Genomic DNA, 16,153 nt, shown 5'->3' with positions numbered 1-16,153 from the left:
TGAAATATAAAGCTCTTCGTCGCGTGAAAATGAAATCTCATACTATTCGTAGGGGGCAACGATATATGTATATATGTGTGTTAGAGTGTGTTTATATCGTCGGTCCCTACGAAGAGTAGTACGGTTCAGATTTGCAACAAAGACTAGTACGGTTCCGATTTCCCGCGAAGACTAGTACATTTCATCAAATCTTTTTCACATGAAAAAATCTAATTGTTTTGGAGTAAAACAAATAGTTATTTTGGTTAAAACTAATAGAAGTGCAATATTTTTAAAGTTACCAAAATTTTTTTTAAATTTCAAAATTTTAAAAGTTATGAGATTTCATATTAATTTTTTTCTTCTAATTAAAGTTTTGAATAAATATTTTTAAATTTTGAAAATTTTCAAAAATTGTTTGGTAACTTTAAAAATATTGCAATTTTATTAATTTTAACCAAAATAACTATTTGTTTATCTCCAAAACAATTGAATTTTTTCATGAGGGAAAGATCTGAAATGTACTAGTCTTCGCGGCAAATCTGAACCGTAGTGACTACTCTTCGTAGTGACCGACGATATGTACATATACATACAAAAACACTAAAAAGGCCTTTCGCCCAGACTTGAAAAACTCGACTTTCGCTCCACTTTTTCGTAGCCGAAAAGCGCGCTTTCGATGCACGTGTTATGAAAAATATTTTTTGTAACACATGCACGATTTTCGCTTTTTTTTGACCTAAAATTAGGAACAAAAGTAGTCGTTTTCCGACCAGCAAAATACTTTTGCGCACGCTACACAATTCATTGGCAAATCTTCTAAACTCGCAAGAAATTCAACAAGTGCAGTTTGGAACGCGAAATTCAATAAATGCGTTACAATAGTACATTGTACAACAAGGGGCGAAAATGGGCTTTTCAAGCGAGGATGATGTTTGAGCACGAGTGGTAGTCGAGGGCGCCGTAGGCGCCCGAGACGGACACGAGTGTTCAAACATCATCCGAGTCTGGAAAAGCACATTCGCCCCTCGTTGTTCACCGTGCTTTTTATAACAAATGTATAAGGAAGACCATTTGGGTCGCCTATGAAGTGGATCGAGAATGGAGTTGTTCGAGTCGTCCACTACGGTGGGCGTGTATAGATTCATATATATATATATATATATATATATATATATATATATATATATATATATATATATATATATATATATATTATTTAATTATTTTATTTATTTAAATATATTTTTAGTAAAGCTTTTCAAATTTAGTAAATCAAAATTTTAATAAACTGCAAATTTTGAAAAATTATGAGAATTTTGAAAATTTTCCATAATTTTGGAAAATTTTGATATTTTGGAAATTGTTTCAACAGTTTTTAACGATTTAAAGCTTTAGTAAGGAGTTTAGGAGGAGACTAAGCGGGCTTTTTGGCCTCGTGTGGTTGCAGTAAGTACTCGTTTGCGACTCGTAAACGCCCTCGCCTTCGGCTCGGGCTAACTCGCCTTGACTCGTTCTGCAAACTCCACACTCGGCCTAAAAAAGCCCACTTTACGCCCTTGGTACACAATATACTATTATGTAAAACGCGAACGATTTTCGCGTTTTTCGTACCTATTAATAGGGACTAGAGTGACTTTTTTGACCGGCGGGCAAAAAAGTTATTTTAGCGGGCAATAAAAACCTTTATTGCCCGCATATTCAAACAGCGGGCAATAATGGCCTTTATTGCCCGCAAAATTTTTTTTTGTAATTTAAAAAAAAAAGTTGATTTTTATAAATTTGTATTATTTATTTAGTTTATATAATGTTTGAACAAGACAAGAGCACGGTTGCCGTGTCAAAAAATAGTCCATCAGTCCCTCTTAACACGTACGAAAAAACGCGAAAATACGTCCGCGCGTTACATAAAATATGGTGTGCACCAAGGGCTAAGTGGGCTTTTTGGCCTCGTGAATTTTGCAGTACGAGTCAAGGCGAGTTAGCCCAAGCCGAAGGCGAGGGCGTTTACGAGCCGCAGACGACTAAAAAAGCCCACTTTACGCCCTTGGTACACAATATACTATTATTTACGGCTTAACTATAATAGCTACTTTATTCCCTGAAAAGCGGAACTAAAGTAGCTTTTTATTCCCTCATATATTTTTCCCCCGTATTTACGGGAATGATGTTACTTTATTTCCGCATTCCCGGATTAGCCAGAATAAAATTTTTATATGCAACACGGGACTAAAGTCGATCATTCCCTCAGGTGATTACTGCCCTCGCTTTGCTCGGGCAGTAAACTTACCAGCGGGGATGATCTACGGCATCTGTCAAGATTTCTACCAGGGAACTTACTGCGCAAAATGCCTATGTGCAACTGAATAATTAAACTTATTTCAAAATTCAGAAATACAATCGATAGCACCCGCTTGCAGATATACTTGTAGGTTATACGAACTTACTGTGTGAAGAGCACAAAAGCAACTGAGAAGACGAAGAAGAGCGACCGATCAAGTAAATAACACCTTTCACTTTTTAGAATTATACAAAAAAAATATTGCATGATTCATCGTTTTAGTTATTTTCCTGATACTGGCACACTTACACGTGTAAACATTCCTATGAATGACGATCTCGTCCAACGGAAAAAACCGCGTTTACGAACGTCCCGATAGATTTCACTATCACATTGAAATGAACTAGAAATTTGCTTAGCACGCGTGCCTCGCGCGTGGATTTTGTAGTTGTTGTTGGGCTCTCTAAGGTTGCTCCCCCCTAGTTCCTACTAATGAAATTTTTTGATAACGGTCGGAATTGGCTCTATAGCTTCAATTCGATACTAACCGTTATCTCCTTTTTGTAGATAGATGAATGCTTTAACATATTTTATGTAACACGCGAACGATTTTCGCGTTTTTCGTACCTATTAATAGGGACTAAAGTGACTCTTTTTTGACCGGCGGGCAAAAAAGTTATTTTAGCGGGCAATAAAAACCTTTATTGCCCGCATATTCAAACAGCGGGCAATAATGGCCTTTATTGCCCGCTAAAAAGTCTTTATTGCCCGCAAAATTTTTTTTTTGTAATTTAAAAAAAAAGTTGATTTTGATAAATTTGCATTATTTATTATTAAATAAAAAATGCAAACAAACTGTTATGTTCTTGAACAATATATAATTTATAACTAAATATAAATTAACATTGTCGAAATTTCTTATTTTTTTCATTAAAACCCTTTACATAATACTTTATTTCATTTTTTTCCAATTTTCTCATTATAAATTCGGTACTGTTAAAATCAATTATTTATTTACAAAAAAAAATAAAAATGAATTTGACTTTTATATAATGTTTGAACAAGACAAGAGCACGGTTGCCGTGTCAAAAAATAGTCACATCAGTCCCTCTTAACACGTACGAAAAAACGCGAAAATACGTCCGCGCGTTACATAAAATATGGTGTGCACCAAGGGCTAAGTGGGCTTTTTGGCCTCGTGGATTTTGCAGTACTCGTCTGCGGCTCGTAAACGCCCTCGCCTTCGGCTCGGGCTAACTCGCCTTGACTCGTACTGCAGAATCCACACTCGGCCTAAAAAAGCCCACTTTACGCCCTTGGTACACAATATACTATTATGACCTCAACATTGTCAGGACCTCCTGGAACCCCTGAGTTATTTCAGGGATGCGGTATTTTTGTTTTGAACGCGATGACAAAAAATTTGTTGTGTTGAATTCATTGAATAAACGTCTATTTATAGTCCTATTGAACTCCACTTTCCGTCGGTTTTAAACCTGTATTTCTCGGTGATGGTGCTTTTATATTTCCGCATATTATGCTTTATCAGCAACACGCAGAGAGTGTTTTTTTATCTAGATTGTTTAAACAGTGTGACATAAAAGTAGGTCCGACAAGATATTTTTATCTTTTCATCTTTTTATTAAAGCATGTCCGACAAGATACAATTACACAAGCAGGCCAGATTTCTTCTTGATCCTAAGTAAAATAAAAATTAAGATTGACCAGAATTGATTTCACTTAAATATCTTGAATGTTTGGTTGGAAGCATGGTCATATTTTATATGGTTTAATGTAATGCCACCTCAAATCTTGTATGCTATTACATTGAGACTAAATAAAAAATCGTACTTATCACATACATGATATGTATAAGTAGCATCACTGGCCTAAACAACAGTAAAAATCAGAATCTATGATTTTAAAGTTATCTTTCGCAGATTCATCAATTTTTGGATGAATTATAGGTACCCTACACTCCAATCGTTCGTTACATGACAGTAAAATTGCCCTATTTTTCGTCAAACGCTAACTTTACGTCACTGTAAATAATTTCGGCGTTTAGCAATTTTAAGCTTACTTTGTCTAAAAGCTAGCTTGAACATAGTAAATAAACACCAAGCATTGTTCTACCCCTAGTTTTTGTTTCGGAGCTGTGACTAATTTCTAATGTATAATGTAAAAGTTAAGAAGTACTAGATGAGTTAAAAAATTCGTATGTAAGATCGATCTAATTAATTTTAATATTAATTTTGTGCGACAATTCACGATGCCCAGGCAAGAAAGAATGATGTTGACTTTTTCGTGGCCACTCGCCTCGTGCACAGAGAGAAATAGTTTCTGTGGGGCCGATATAAGATCGAAGGAATACAGGATTCTTGTCAATGTGCTCACTTTGGTGGAATGGCTCGAGAATTGTCGCGACAATAAAAATAGAACCAAGCTCTGTTAGGTTTAGGGTTTAGGGATAACCTCCTGTTGGGCCTCTGTGCCCCGGCGCGGAATAAACGGGTTATTTCGTGGTCGGTCGTCTCAAGCACGAAGAACAACTTTGATACTGATTCCAAAGAATCTTTGATTCGTGATCTGTGCTGATGTTTTGACGCATGGGCTACCGGAGAGGGAAATGTGTTGCCATGAAGAAACAGCATTTTCTTTGTTTTTCGGGACGTGAAAAACGGAGCCCTTGACGCGCTTTCAGTTGTGCAAGAGCTTGCTCAGGGAACAAACTATTGAAAAGTTCACTAAAAATATTCGACTTAAGTCTTCCTTTACATGAAATTTTGCTAAAAGCGAGAAAAATGACAGGCACCATAAGCCAATACATTCATGTATACATATACATTGAATGATTTTTAAACTAAATTTTAAAAGAATGCCACGCGATGAATGGAGATAATTTCGCCCAGAGCGAGAAGCATGGTCTTAAAATAGAAAATGTCAGGAATTTCGCCATAGAAATTTGCAACGATTTCAAGTAAGTCAGTGCAAAAGTTATTTTAATTCCTGAAAAAAAACGGTGTCGTAAATATTACGGCATTATAACGTAAATAAAATCTTACAAAGAAACACAGAAGAAAGACCTGTTTATTCCTTCCAAACAACTATTTCTGATAGCAATTTATCGATCAATTATAATTCAAGGTTAGTTTATATTATACTAAAAGACAAAAAATAAAAAGGTATCACAAAGTAGTATAGTAAATATTCATTATACATGTGAACAGTATTTGGATTTCTAATCTTGTACTCGACGAGTTAAACTAATTAAACTTAACACAGCTATCCTATATAAGACTTAAATACACGCTTTGCACTCATAATTGAGGGACTAAATCAGATGATCAGTGTTGCTTTTCACGCAAGCCTGTATCGAATTTATATTTTGATATGAATTTTTTTCATTTTCAAAAAAATCTTTTCAACACTCCGTGCTCGAAACGCGGTTTCTCAGGCTCGTTTTTCGTGAGCGAAACACTAGATTTGTTGACAGTACGCGAAGCATATAATATGTCGCAAAATATACAGTTGCTTTGCAAACGGTGTTTCGCACACGCTACACGAAAAACGAGCCCGGTAAAAAAACCTCGTTTTTCGTACACGTCGTGTTAAAAAATATAGTTCGATACACGTACACAATACTATTTCAAAATATGATTGTACTATAAAATGATATACATAAAATTATGAAAATAAAATTTAATGTTATAAGAAAAGTAAATTATTTTTAACTTCTATTGTAAGTCGTAATAAGCATCACATATTGACTTCATTATGATGGCCTCTTTTTGAAATCATCATTTAAAGCTAATGTAAATTGCATATTGCTGAATCAATTGTTATTGTAGCACTATGATTCATTGAATCTTTTGGCATTATAATGGTTAAAGATCAACATTATTGACGCTGAAATCATCTTTTTGTTTTTATGCAAATTTGTTATGCATGAAGATTAAAATGCGATATTTAGCTAAATGTATATTACGACTACCAAATAAAGTAAACAGTAATAATCTGAAACAATACGCTTGTGAATAATTGTGTGATCATGTGTTTTATGATTGCTAATTTTTCATATAATGATAACTTGTACATTATTGAACGTGAGACAGCATACACTTTCTCACGTTAAAGTGCAGAAAATATGTCGATATATTACCGACGCATAAAGATTAGAACATAATAAATTAGTATTACATACAGTACATGAGAAATAGGCTGCCACAAGTACAAGATGAGCAAACTGGCGCGTAGCAAAACCACTCGTACATGGTCTAGCTGAGGTTCTCTCTAGTGATCATAACTTTTCTTTCGTCCCATACTATAGACAAGCCACATTGCTAAAATAGCCTTTCTTTGTAGCAATTCTTTTCAGGCGTTGAAGTCTACTGCGCCTTTTGTAGTATGTCACGGCACTGCAGTGGTGTCAATAAAATTAGCTTTGATTTAGCTTAGACATCATTGACTTGAGATCGCATTGTTCTTCATTTTTCCAGACGAAGTCGTGATCCAGAGCTTGGTTACCATAGATGCACTACAGGACTGATTGATCCGCAGAGGTGTGAAATGTGGTTCATTGCGCCTGTTCTAAGTCTTTCTGTAGAAACGATTTTCTGCGAAATTGAGCTTGCCTCTTACACATTTGTGCCAGTAAGCAACCAACACTCCACTTGTCGATCGCTGATCCGTAGTTCTTTTTACCGAGTAAAAGATCCGGTAACCGATACTAGAGTGTCACCACTCGATTATTGCAGGCATTTGGCTCACCGTTACTTTTTACCCTATAAGGCCGGGCTACACCGAAATCTGTGATCATCAAAACGCCTTTTTTATTAATAAGTACATTCGCCGGTTTTAGGTTCCTATGTAAAAGCTGTGAAAATTAAGTACATTAAATTTTAGCTCCTATTCATTACTATTCTATAATAAAGTGCATATAATTTTATATCTATATTTTGAAAAAACTGGCGTACCTTTTTAACATAAAGATAGTATAAGCCATGAAGCAGTTGGTAGAACACTTTTTCTATTTCTCCAACTTGAAATCGGACATGCTTTGCGCCCAGCAAGCCAGTCAAATCATGCTCGCGAACTCCAACGCGAAGTGAAAGCACGGTTAATTGCCTTTGGTGTTATTGCCGGACATGCACTGAGAGAAATGTAGAGTTGGATTAACCGAAAACTCCGGCAGTTTTTACCGGAGCGCTAAAGCAAATGGTTAAGGTTGAATCTGCCTTAGCACTACCGCTGTTTTTACCTGGCAGTAAGCATAAGTATAAAAATTGAATATTTAATAAGTGATTCATTGTTTTGGCATGAAAATTGCTTTACAAGTCCTCAGAGTACAGTTTATCGTATTTGTAAATTTTCATGATCCCAAAGCAGAAGGTTTGCTTATCTCTGACGAGCTTACGGCAACATCGGGTTTTAAGGGCAATTCAGGTCTATGGCTTTCAGATAAGCCAAGAGACTTTACAGGTATGTCACATTGTACTCTGAGGGCTTGTAAACCAATATTTATGGCTGAACAATGCATTCATTTATAATTATTTAAATTTTGTGCTTCAGCATAAGTATACAAATTTTAAGGTTAAGAGGTTAGGTTGTACATATTGCAATACTTATTCTCAAATCTTTCGCAAAACTTTTACAAATTCCACGAAACCAATAGGTCCCTTATGAATTTGTCACTCATTGTGATATGATATGCTAAAAAACATAAACATATAAGTAAAACCTCACGTGTTCGGCGCGGCTGATATAGCGCGGGGAGGATCAAGCTTGGACTACTGCAACCTCCGGTGTCAAAGGCTAATACCACAGATAAATGTACGGCTATTCTAACTCTACATTTCTCTCAGTGTGGGAGGTGATCCAACAACCTCGCAATATTTTCATGTTTCATATGTTTCAATATCGTCGTGCCTCGGAACGCTGTCACTGGTGTTTGCAAAAAATAGTTGACTTAAATTTTTAAAAGTATATAGGTAATGTAACAGAATGAATAATAAATTTAAGCAGAAATGAAGTGTTTTTTATTTCGCTGAAATTTTAAAGTTCTCTCCTGTTTAGCAAATAAGATTCTAAGAATTTGAGAGAGCTTCGACACAGCAGATAAAATTGATTCTGTTGTGTAAGCTTGTGTGCACGGCATTCGATGTGGTTTGTCCGGGGCCACTATTCTCTCACCACTATGGTTCTGATAATCAAATAATGGTGATAGCTACGGGGTAAGAGGAAATTGTCCTCTTACGGACGGTGTGCCATAGAAGTGTTCGAAAACAAGAAAGGAAATGGAGTAAAAAACATAATCGAAATGAGAACATTGAGTTTCCATGGAGATGTTTTGGCAAAAACAGGAGAGAGCTCGGAAAACTTAGCACTTTTTTCTCGACTACGAGAGAGGCTAGACGTGTCATCCTTATATCAATAAAATTCATTTAATTACATAAAAAAGTGGCATTGCTTTTTCTTGTGCGCATTACAGGTAATGTATCTGCATCGAGTACGATCATCAACTTACTCCTTTGATTTCGTTATCTATCAATATTTTCTTTAAGGCCCGGATTGGTTCTATCTCTTACCTTGAACATCTTTCTACACATAGGATCAAAAAATTAAATTTTAAATTCGCTTTTTAACCTATGTATGCGTTTTAAGAATCTGTCTATAATGTATTCGATCCGTTGTTAACGCTCATGTATGAGTATCCGATTTCAAAGGTTTCAAAGATTTTAATAAGGTCTTTCTAATGATCATAATATTTTGCTTCGAAAATTTTTCTTTTAGCAAAGTTATGATCCAAAATTGATTTTCCATCGTTTCTTAAATTTTCGCCTGCTGATTTTCTTTTTTCAGATTTCAGACCTTGTTTACTTTTTTCCACTATGCAGTCAGTAGTTGAAGAGAGGTTATTGCGAAAGAGGTTGTAATATCATGTGTTATTATTGAAGTTCTTTTCTATCTGCCCCGTGATAGTATAATACCTATATAAAGTATAGGTATAATCTACGTCGTAAATGTGTTTTTGAAGTATACCCCATAAATATCTTCAGTGGATCATTTCGGAATATTTACTATGCTACAAATAGAATCTCCAAAGTTTGCTTCGCTTTCTTATAATTGTAAATCCAGGATAAATATGCACTTGGACCGTTTACTTGCACAAAGTGTTGAGTATTTTGCTTTCTGCTGCGGTGCTGCTTGGACTCAACAAGTTGTTTTGGTTTTTAATGATTTTTGATCATTAAAAAGTTGCTTTTATATCACGGCGTGGCTTAAGTTCACGTTTAAGACGTGCTTATCCGTGTTACGGATAGGATCTTATAAATGTATAAAAGTTGCCTGTTTTACCGAGTCGATCGCGAAGAGAGCGAGATGAAAGGAATGATGTAATATAAGCAATGCGCTCGGCGTTCTTCGCCCTTCCTCGGCCGTCATCGATGACGTTTTCAGCGGCGATTAATACGCGTAGCGACAGTGACCGGCGGCGACTCGCGAGAGAAGGAGGTCAAGCGTCGACCTTTTCTGATTAGTCTTATTAATAAAGTATGGTTTAGAACATTAATAGTTTTCAATGATTATTGTTGAATCCTATCTTCGTCTTGTCCCTAACAATCCGTGACGTAAGAATAGTCCGTTTTGGCAACTTGCTTATCATCCTCTCTGTGCTCGGGTTCTAACCTCACGGTCCCAGAAATATTTGCTAACACCACGAATAAGTATGTCTTGACGGATTTAAGGCAGGCACTGCTATCGAATATTCTACGATGTACACGTATCTCCAATCACATTTTCTGGCATATATTATAAAATCATGGCTAACAGTAAACCTAGAGAATTGATAATTCTATTTGTAGCTTTATCTAAAGGATATTCATCTAAGCCTGAGTTATTTCTTATTCTTCAAATAATATAAATTAATGTTTGACAAGCATTTGACCCTCTTCATAAAAATGTATACATAATTTATATTTATTTATTTATTTATGGATAAAATTGTCAGTAAAATTGGGCAAATTCCACCCACAACAAAGTGTTCTTTTGAAGTTAGCAATTTCTATCACACCGTTTTTAAGGGGACACAACACCTTTAAACTTCGAAAAAATCGATTTTTTATTGCTTATTTTGACAGGATATGTTCCGTAGAACACGCTCCTAAAACCCGTTTATCAAAAAAAAAAAAAATTTCCCGCAAAGTTACAAGCAAAATACTAAAACAAAATTTTTATCGTTTTTTCGTAAAATTGCGTATTTTTCATTTTTTGTCTCATTCGACTAATAATTTTAATTTTTATAAATTCAATCTGAATCAAATTTTTATTGTAAATGTTGAAAATACTATTTTTTACCGTAGTATATACGTATATTATGCTCCGCATACATATTTTAGTAAATAAATTAGTGCGTATTGATAAGATTTTTTTGCGTTATTTTCGAGATAAATTTCTAGTTTCGCTTATTATATAAGGCTCCGATGGATACGTAGGGACATTTATTTGAATTCAAATATCGCGCGCCCGCGCGCCACATGTGGGCAGGTTAGAATCAATGTGCCTGAGAAGGACAGACCCGAGTAGAAAGCCAATCCGGATAACCTTAGTTTTAATTAGGCCCTGATCAGGCTCGCCTGTATAAAACTTCAGGCGCTACATCAGGCATAAGACCTCGCCAAGATCCGGTCCTGCTCCGGATTTTCTGTTAAAACATTCTTTTCTAATCAGCACCGTACAGTTGCCGGAACACTCCCTTAATGCTGAAAGTTTTCTGTACCACGTATTAGTGCCATATCATTGCCGGAGCATGTCCTTAAAAAATGCAACATAACCTGTGTAACATAGCATAGTACTGTGAGTAAGTGCATCAGCTAAATAAATATTGTTAATATTAAAAGTATATTTGATAATAGAGGAAATACGGACATTCATTATGTATAGAGTTGCACAGAGCAGGAAACTAAGAAATCGTAACTATCATACAAAAAGAAAAGTCGATGAAAAGCCGAATGACGATCGGAAAATGATGCGTTTACAAACTGAATGTGAAGAAGAAATGTTCTCTGTTCAAACGCAAGTAAGTGCGGAGTTGCTGGAAAATAAAGAATTACATCATGATGCTGTAACAGATATTACAGCAATGAATCAGTACTCGCTTGAATGTAACTCAGAAAAAAAGTTTGATGAACTTTCCTCTGATGATGATTCAGATTCAGATTCTAATTGCAGTGAATATGACTTAAACAGTGTTAGTGAGTGCTCCAGTAAAATTATTCATGGCGGTGTAATAAAGTCAACAACTCTGAAAGAGGATTTAATCATATGGTCTAAAGAGATTCTGCTTCCTTATAATCATTTAGATAAACTTTTGAAAATACTAAATCCATATCATCCGGAGCTGCCACTCTGCTCCAAAACATTGTTTAATACGATTTCTCATCAAACTTATAAAATTCGTAAGTTTGATCCCAATAGCAGTACTAATAAATCTGAGTACGTCTATTTTGGAATTGGTCATCAGTTACAGCGTATTGTGAATCCTGAATTACACAAAGACAATATTTTAAAGCTCCAATTTCATGTGGATGGTTTGCCACTTTTCAATTCCAGCTCAAAAGAATTTTGGCCAATTTTGGGAAAAGTTTACGAAGAAAAAAATTTGTATCAACCTTTTGAAATTGCAGTACACTGTGGTATAGGCAAACCAAGTTCTGCAGACCTGTTCCTGCAAGATTTTATCACTGAATTGAATGATCTTCTGAAGGATAGAATTAAAATTCTTGAACGAAATTTTGATATTGAAGTTATGTGCTTCATATGTGACAGACCTGCTCGAGCATTTGTTAAGCGTATAAAAGGCCATACAGGCTATTATGCTTGTGAGCGTTGTACCGTTTCTGGATGTAGAGAAAACAATAAAATAGTTTTTCCAGTAGATTAATGTTGTAAATTAAGAACAAACCAGTCATTTCGAGACCAAAAAAACAGGGATCATCATCATGAAGTGTCACCATTAACAGAGATTGAACCTGCAATTGATATGATAAATAGTTTTACGTTAGATTTCATGCACCTTGGTTGCTTAGGTGTCATGAAAAGATTACTAACAGAATATTGGACGAAGTTATCAACCAAAATCCTAAATAGAGAGCAGGTACTCAGAATTTCACAGCGAATGATGAATTTGTCGAGCCAAATTCCAGTCGAATTTCAGCGAACTACAAGGTCCTTAGGGGAACTTGGAAAGTGGAAAGCAACAAAATATCGTCTTTTTTTGTTATATTGTGGTATGTTTGTTTTAAAGGATGTGCTTCCCAGTACATATTATAAACATTTTTTATTGCTGAGTATAGCATGTCGAATACTTAGCTGCAAGAATTTATACAAAGAACATTTGGATAATGCAGATATTTATTTCAAGAAATTCACCACGTTAGCAAGAACTTCTCAACTGTATGGAACAGATGCTTTAGTCCTGAACATGCACTGTTTAACACATTTAGCTGATGATGTTAGACATTTCGACTGTCCCCTAACAGATGTTTCAGCTTTTTCTTTTGAGAATTCATTAGGAAAAATGAAGAAGTATTTGAAATCTGGTAATAGACCTTTATCTCAATTATGTCGCAGGTTCGTATTCATATTTATTTATTCATTTCTAATATTAATTTATTGAAAGTATTAAAATCTTGTCTTTCATGCTGTTTAGATTGGAAGAGGATTACAAATTTCAAGAAAAACAACCAAGTGGTCTTACTAAATTCAATATCACAACATCAAAAAAAATTGTCAAAAAGGATGATGACGACAAGTCTGTGCACATTAAAAAAATTGAATTTTCTAATTTATAATAACTACAAAATCGCCAAACAACGCAGTGTTATTGAATAATAATAATATAGTACTTATTTCTAGTATCACTTGCAGTGATATGTCTGACGCTGTTAACAATCTTACTTTGAAAGGAAAAAAGCTGACAGTTATCGGCCCAGGATTAGAATATCCCTCAAATTCAACTATTTTGAATATATATAAAGTAGTCATGAAGAAAAGTGCAGTCACAGTCGAAGATAAAGTTAGTAATATTAAATGCAAAATGATTCTGCTTAAAATTTTTGAATTAGCTGAAGAAATAGGGGAATTATACACAATACCAATTTTGCATATGAATTAATATATTCATAAGAATTCAGTGTGTGGGGAAAAAGTGTAATTATTTATTCATACAAGGTAAATATACAGAATTATTTGAAAATTTGATGTAAGTGTACCTAACCTATCAAAAAATCAATATGTTCAGGCAGTCAATCAGGACCGTATCCAATTCCTGCCGTAATTCCGGACCGGGCTCTGTATGCGCGCGCGGCTTTAGACTCCTACAACTCACGTACAACATTCAGCGGTATGTTCGAAAAGGAGACGCTACGGCAAACTCGATTTTCTATTACCGAATGCATCTTTGCATTAACTGTCGATCATTTCTTGGACGCAATTACAACGTTTCGGAAATTTTATTAGATTACGACACACATCACTCGGTCTCAGGATTTGTACATACTTGTGAGTTGTTCTTTTATAATAGTTAAATCTAAAGAATCAAATTCTTTCAAGCTGACGCATTAGTAATTAATAACTATAATTATAACCAACAAATTTTTCTTAAGATTGCACTGACTACCATAATGTAATAATATTGTATAAATTTACGGCAGATGGCTGAAGAAGTGCATAATCCTGAACCTCTGTATGCAGTAGTGGACATTTTCAGAGGGAATGGTTTCACGCATAATACAAGAGTAGCAGTTCCTTGGAGATACGTGCACAAAGAAGAGAATGGTAATAATTTGTTTGTTAAATTCATGGATCAACCATTATCAAAAGAGGATAGATGCTTATTAGGTGATTTTCTAAAACAACTTCATGTTGATCCCCCTGAAAGCTGGCCATTCTTTCAATGCAAAATAATCAATACGTTTGGTAAGTTTAACTATTGCCTTATCATCTGTACTTAATCATATTGCTCGATAATGTTTTACTGTTTATATATCCAGATTCGCACAAAGCAGCATTGGATTTCTTAAAGACTAAGCCATTATTGCAGAAGACAATACTCAAACCTAACAAAAAAGTGGACAACACAACCAAGGAAAATGCGATTGAGAATGTGGCAAGTGACAATGCAAGCATGGGGGGGGGGGGATAAGTAAACAAGCAGACAAGCCAATGGCAAATTACGACATAGATCAAATTCTTGATCAAGTACCACCCTTAAAACTAAATCCAGAATCAATTTCATCTCCGGGTAAGATACTCCTCAGTAAGATTCTTAAAAATTACAATGTTTTACTTATCTAATGATAATATGAGTTTATTTCTAGTTTTCGACAATCACAATAATAATATTGCTGCTGAAAATGAAACTGCAAGTTTGATCGCAGAAAAAGGGGTTTTGGAGATAGCACCTGCAGCGGAAGAAGTATTAGTAGACAATCCAGCTACAGAAGTGCTATCAATGTTCACTACTAAAGAAGATATTCAGAACCTTTTACAGTCTATCATTGATCATTTTGATAAGCAAAATTCAAGTACGTACTCTTCAAAATTTTTTTCTCATTGCACTATATTAACATTTTTATAATTTTTACAGAATTATTGGAAGTTTTTAAGCAGAAATTTGAAGGTAAATTTGTGGGTTTTTACTCTTTGACTATTCGAATAAAACCTAATTTACATTAAACATTTTTCTCATGCAGCTTTAGACACTAAATTGAAAGGAATCGATGTGAAATTAATCAATATGCAAAAAGACATCGATGAACTGAAGACATGGACTGTCAATAACAGACCCTTCGCTGCTGATGATAGCATAATGCCATTAGCAACCCTAGCTGAAAAGCATAAATTGAATCTGCCCTTGAAAGTGCTGCAAGATTTTGATGAGTTTAATCTCAAACTTACTCTTGAAAGCGAGTTGTACAAAGATTTAATAAGTGAAATTATAATTTAACTCATTTCAACTAAACTGTTATTATATTTAACTACATATTTATAATTTTTTACAGAAAGCTCAACTTATATGCACTGTTAATGCAGATAATAAGGAATTTCTGGATGAATTAACAAAATTATTGAAAAAACTTTTGTCCAGGGAAATACTTACGTCTCACACAGCACAAAGATTAAGTAGTACAAAGAAACCTATTTTTAAGTCAACTAATTTTTATATATGTTTGAAAGGTAAAATTGTTACTTTAAATTACGAAATATTTTATCTTTATCTTTTCTTTTCGTCAAACTTTGATTGATAAGTGTATGATTTGTTTTAGATTCACTTATGCATGTGTATTCGGGAAAAAAAGTTATAGAAGATGAGGTGTTATGTAAAATAATTGGGGCTATCATTAATAATGCCTACGATTGGGAAGGTCATAGGCATAAAAGGCAAAGACTAAACAATTAAGTTTTTTTAAAAAGTTTTGTATTTCTGTAACAAAGTTTTGTATAAGTTGTCCTTATTTCAATCGAAAATTTGTATTTTACATAATATAAGAAAAATAAATAAATAAAATGTTTAATGCAACATCCCTGTTTTACTTATTTGTTAAAACATCCTATGAATAAGGTTTTTCATTATTACTGCAAGCATTCAGGTCCCGATCAGGTCCTGATCTGGCTCTGATTTTAAGACTACTGAAAATGCCCGGATAAGAACCTGACATAATCCTGATTTTAAATGGCGAAGTAAAAAATATTGTTCATCAGGCATGACGGATCATTGCCTGGTATAAGCCTGAAATAAAATCAGGCCCTTATCGCCACGGGGTCTTATGCTTGATTACGGGCCGGAACCGGTGCCGGATACGGACCTTTCTTATGTCTTCAGGCACCTTATCCGGT

General features: G+C 34.7%; 1 protein-coding gene across 7 annotated transcripts; it reads left to right on the top strand.

Annotated features, from left to right (window-relative positions):
* Window positions 1-10,900: 10,900 nt before the first annotated feature.
* Window positions 10,901-15,836, top strand: LOC103315426. Of its 7 annotated transcripts, XM_031926924.1 has the most exons (10): window positions 10,901-12,886; window positions 12,966-13,486; window positions 13,557-13,816; window positions 13,969-14,233; window positions 14,308-14,558; window positions 14,635-14,841; window positions 14,904-14,936; window positions 15,010-15,242; window positions 15,319-15,493; window positions 15,583-15,836. In XM_031926924.1, exons 5-10 carry the CDS (start codon window positions 14,480-14,482, stop codon window positions 15,714-15,716), a joined length of 861 nt encoding a protein of 286 aa, XP_031782784.1. In that variant the 5' UTR covers window positions 10,901-12,886; window positions 12,966-13,486; window positions 13,557-13,816; window positions 13,969-14,233; window positions 14,308-14,479; the 3' UTR covers window positions 15,717-15,836. The 7 variants fall into 7 exon arrangements, 3 of the variants coding, with proteins under 3 accessions (XP_031782784.1, XP_031782786.1, XP_031782788.1); XM_031926926.1 differs by lacking the exon at window positions 15,583-15,836 and having other exon boundaries at window positions 15,010-15,229; window positions 15,319-15,487; XM_031926928.2 differs by lacking the exon at window positions 15,583-15,836 and having other exon boundaries at window positions 15,010-15,246; window positions 15,319-15,462.
* Window positions 15,837-16,153: the final 317 nt, after the last annotated feature.

The sequence above is a fragment of the Nasonia vitripennis genome, chromosome 1 (genome assembly GCF_009193385.2).
Source record: "Nasonia vitripennis strain AsymCx chromosome 1, Nvit_psr_1.1, whole genome shotgun sequence".
In the NCBI taxonomy this organism is placed as follows: domain Eukaryota; kingdom Metazoa; phylum Arthropoda; class Insecta; order Hymenoptera; family Pteromalidae; genus Nasonia; species Nasonia vitripennis.
Note: the sequence above shows the minus strand (reverse complement) of the source record. Positions and strands in the feature narration are given on the sequence as shown.

What these genes read in the sequence shown, in the direction of transcription:
- LOC103315426 (XM_031926924.1), top strand. Translation starts at nt 14,480, where the DNA reads ATGGCAAATTACGACATAGATCAAATTCTTGATCAAGTACCACCCTTA. An exon ending in TTTTGATAAGCAAAATTCAA is followed by an intron (nt 14,842 to 14,903) that starts GTACGTACTCTT and finishes TAATTTTTACAG; the next exon opens with AATTATTGGAAGTTTTTAAG. An exon ending in GCGAGTTGTACAAAGATTTA is followed by an intron (nt 15,243 to 15,318) that starts ATAAGTGAAATT and finishes AATTTTTTACAG; the next exon opens with AAAGCTCAACTTATATGCAC.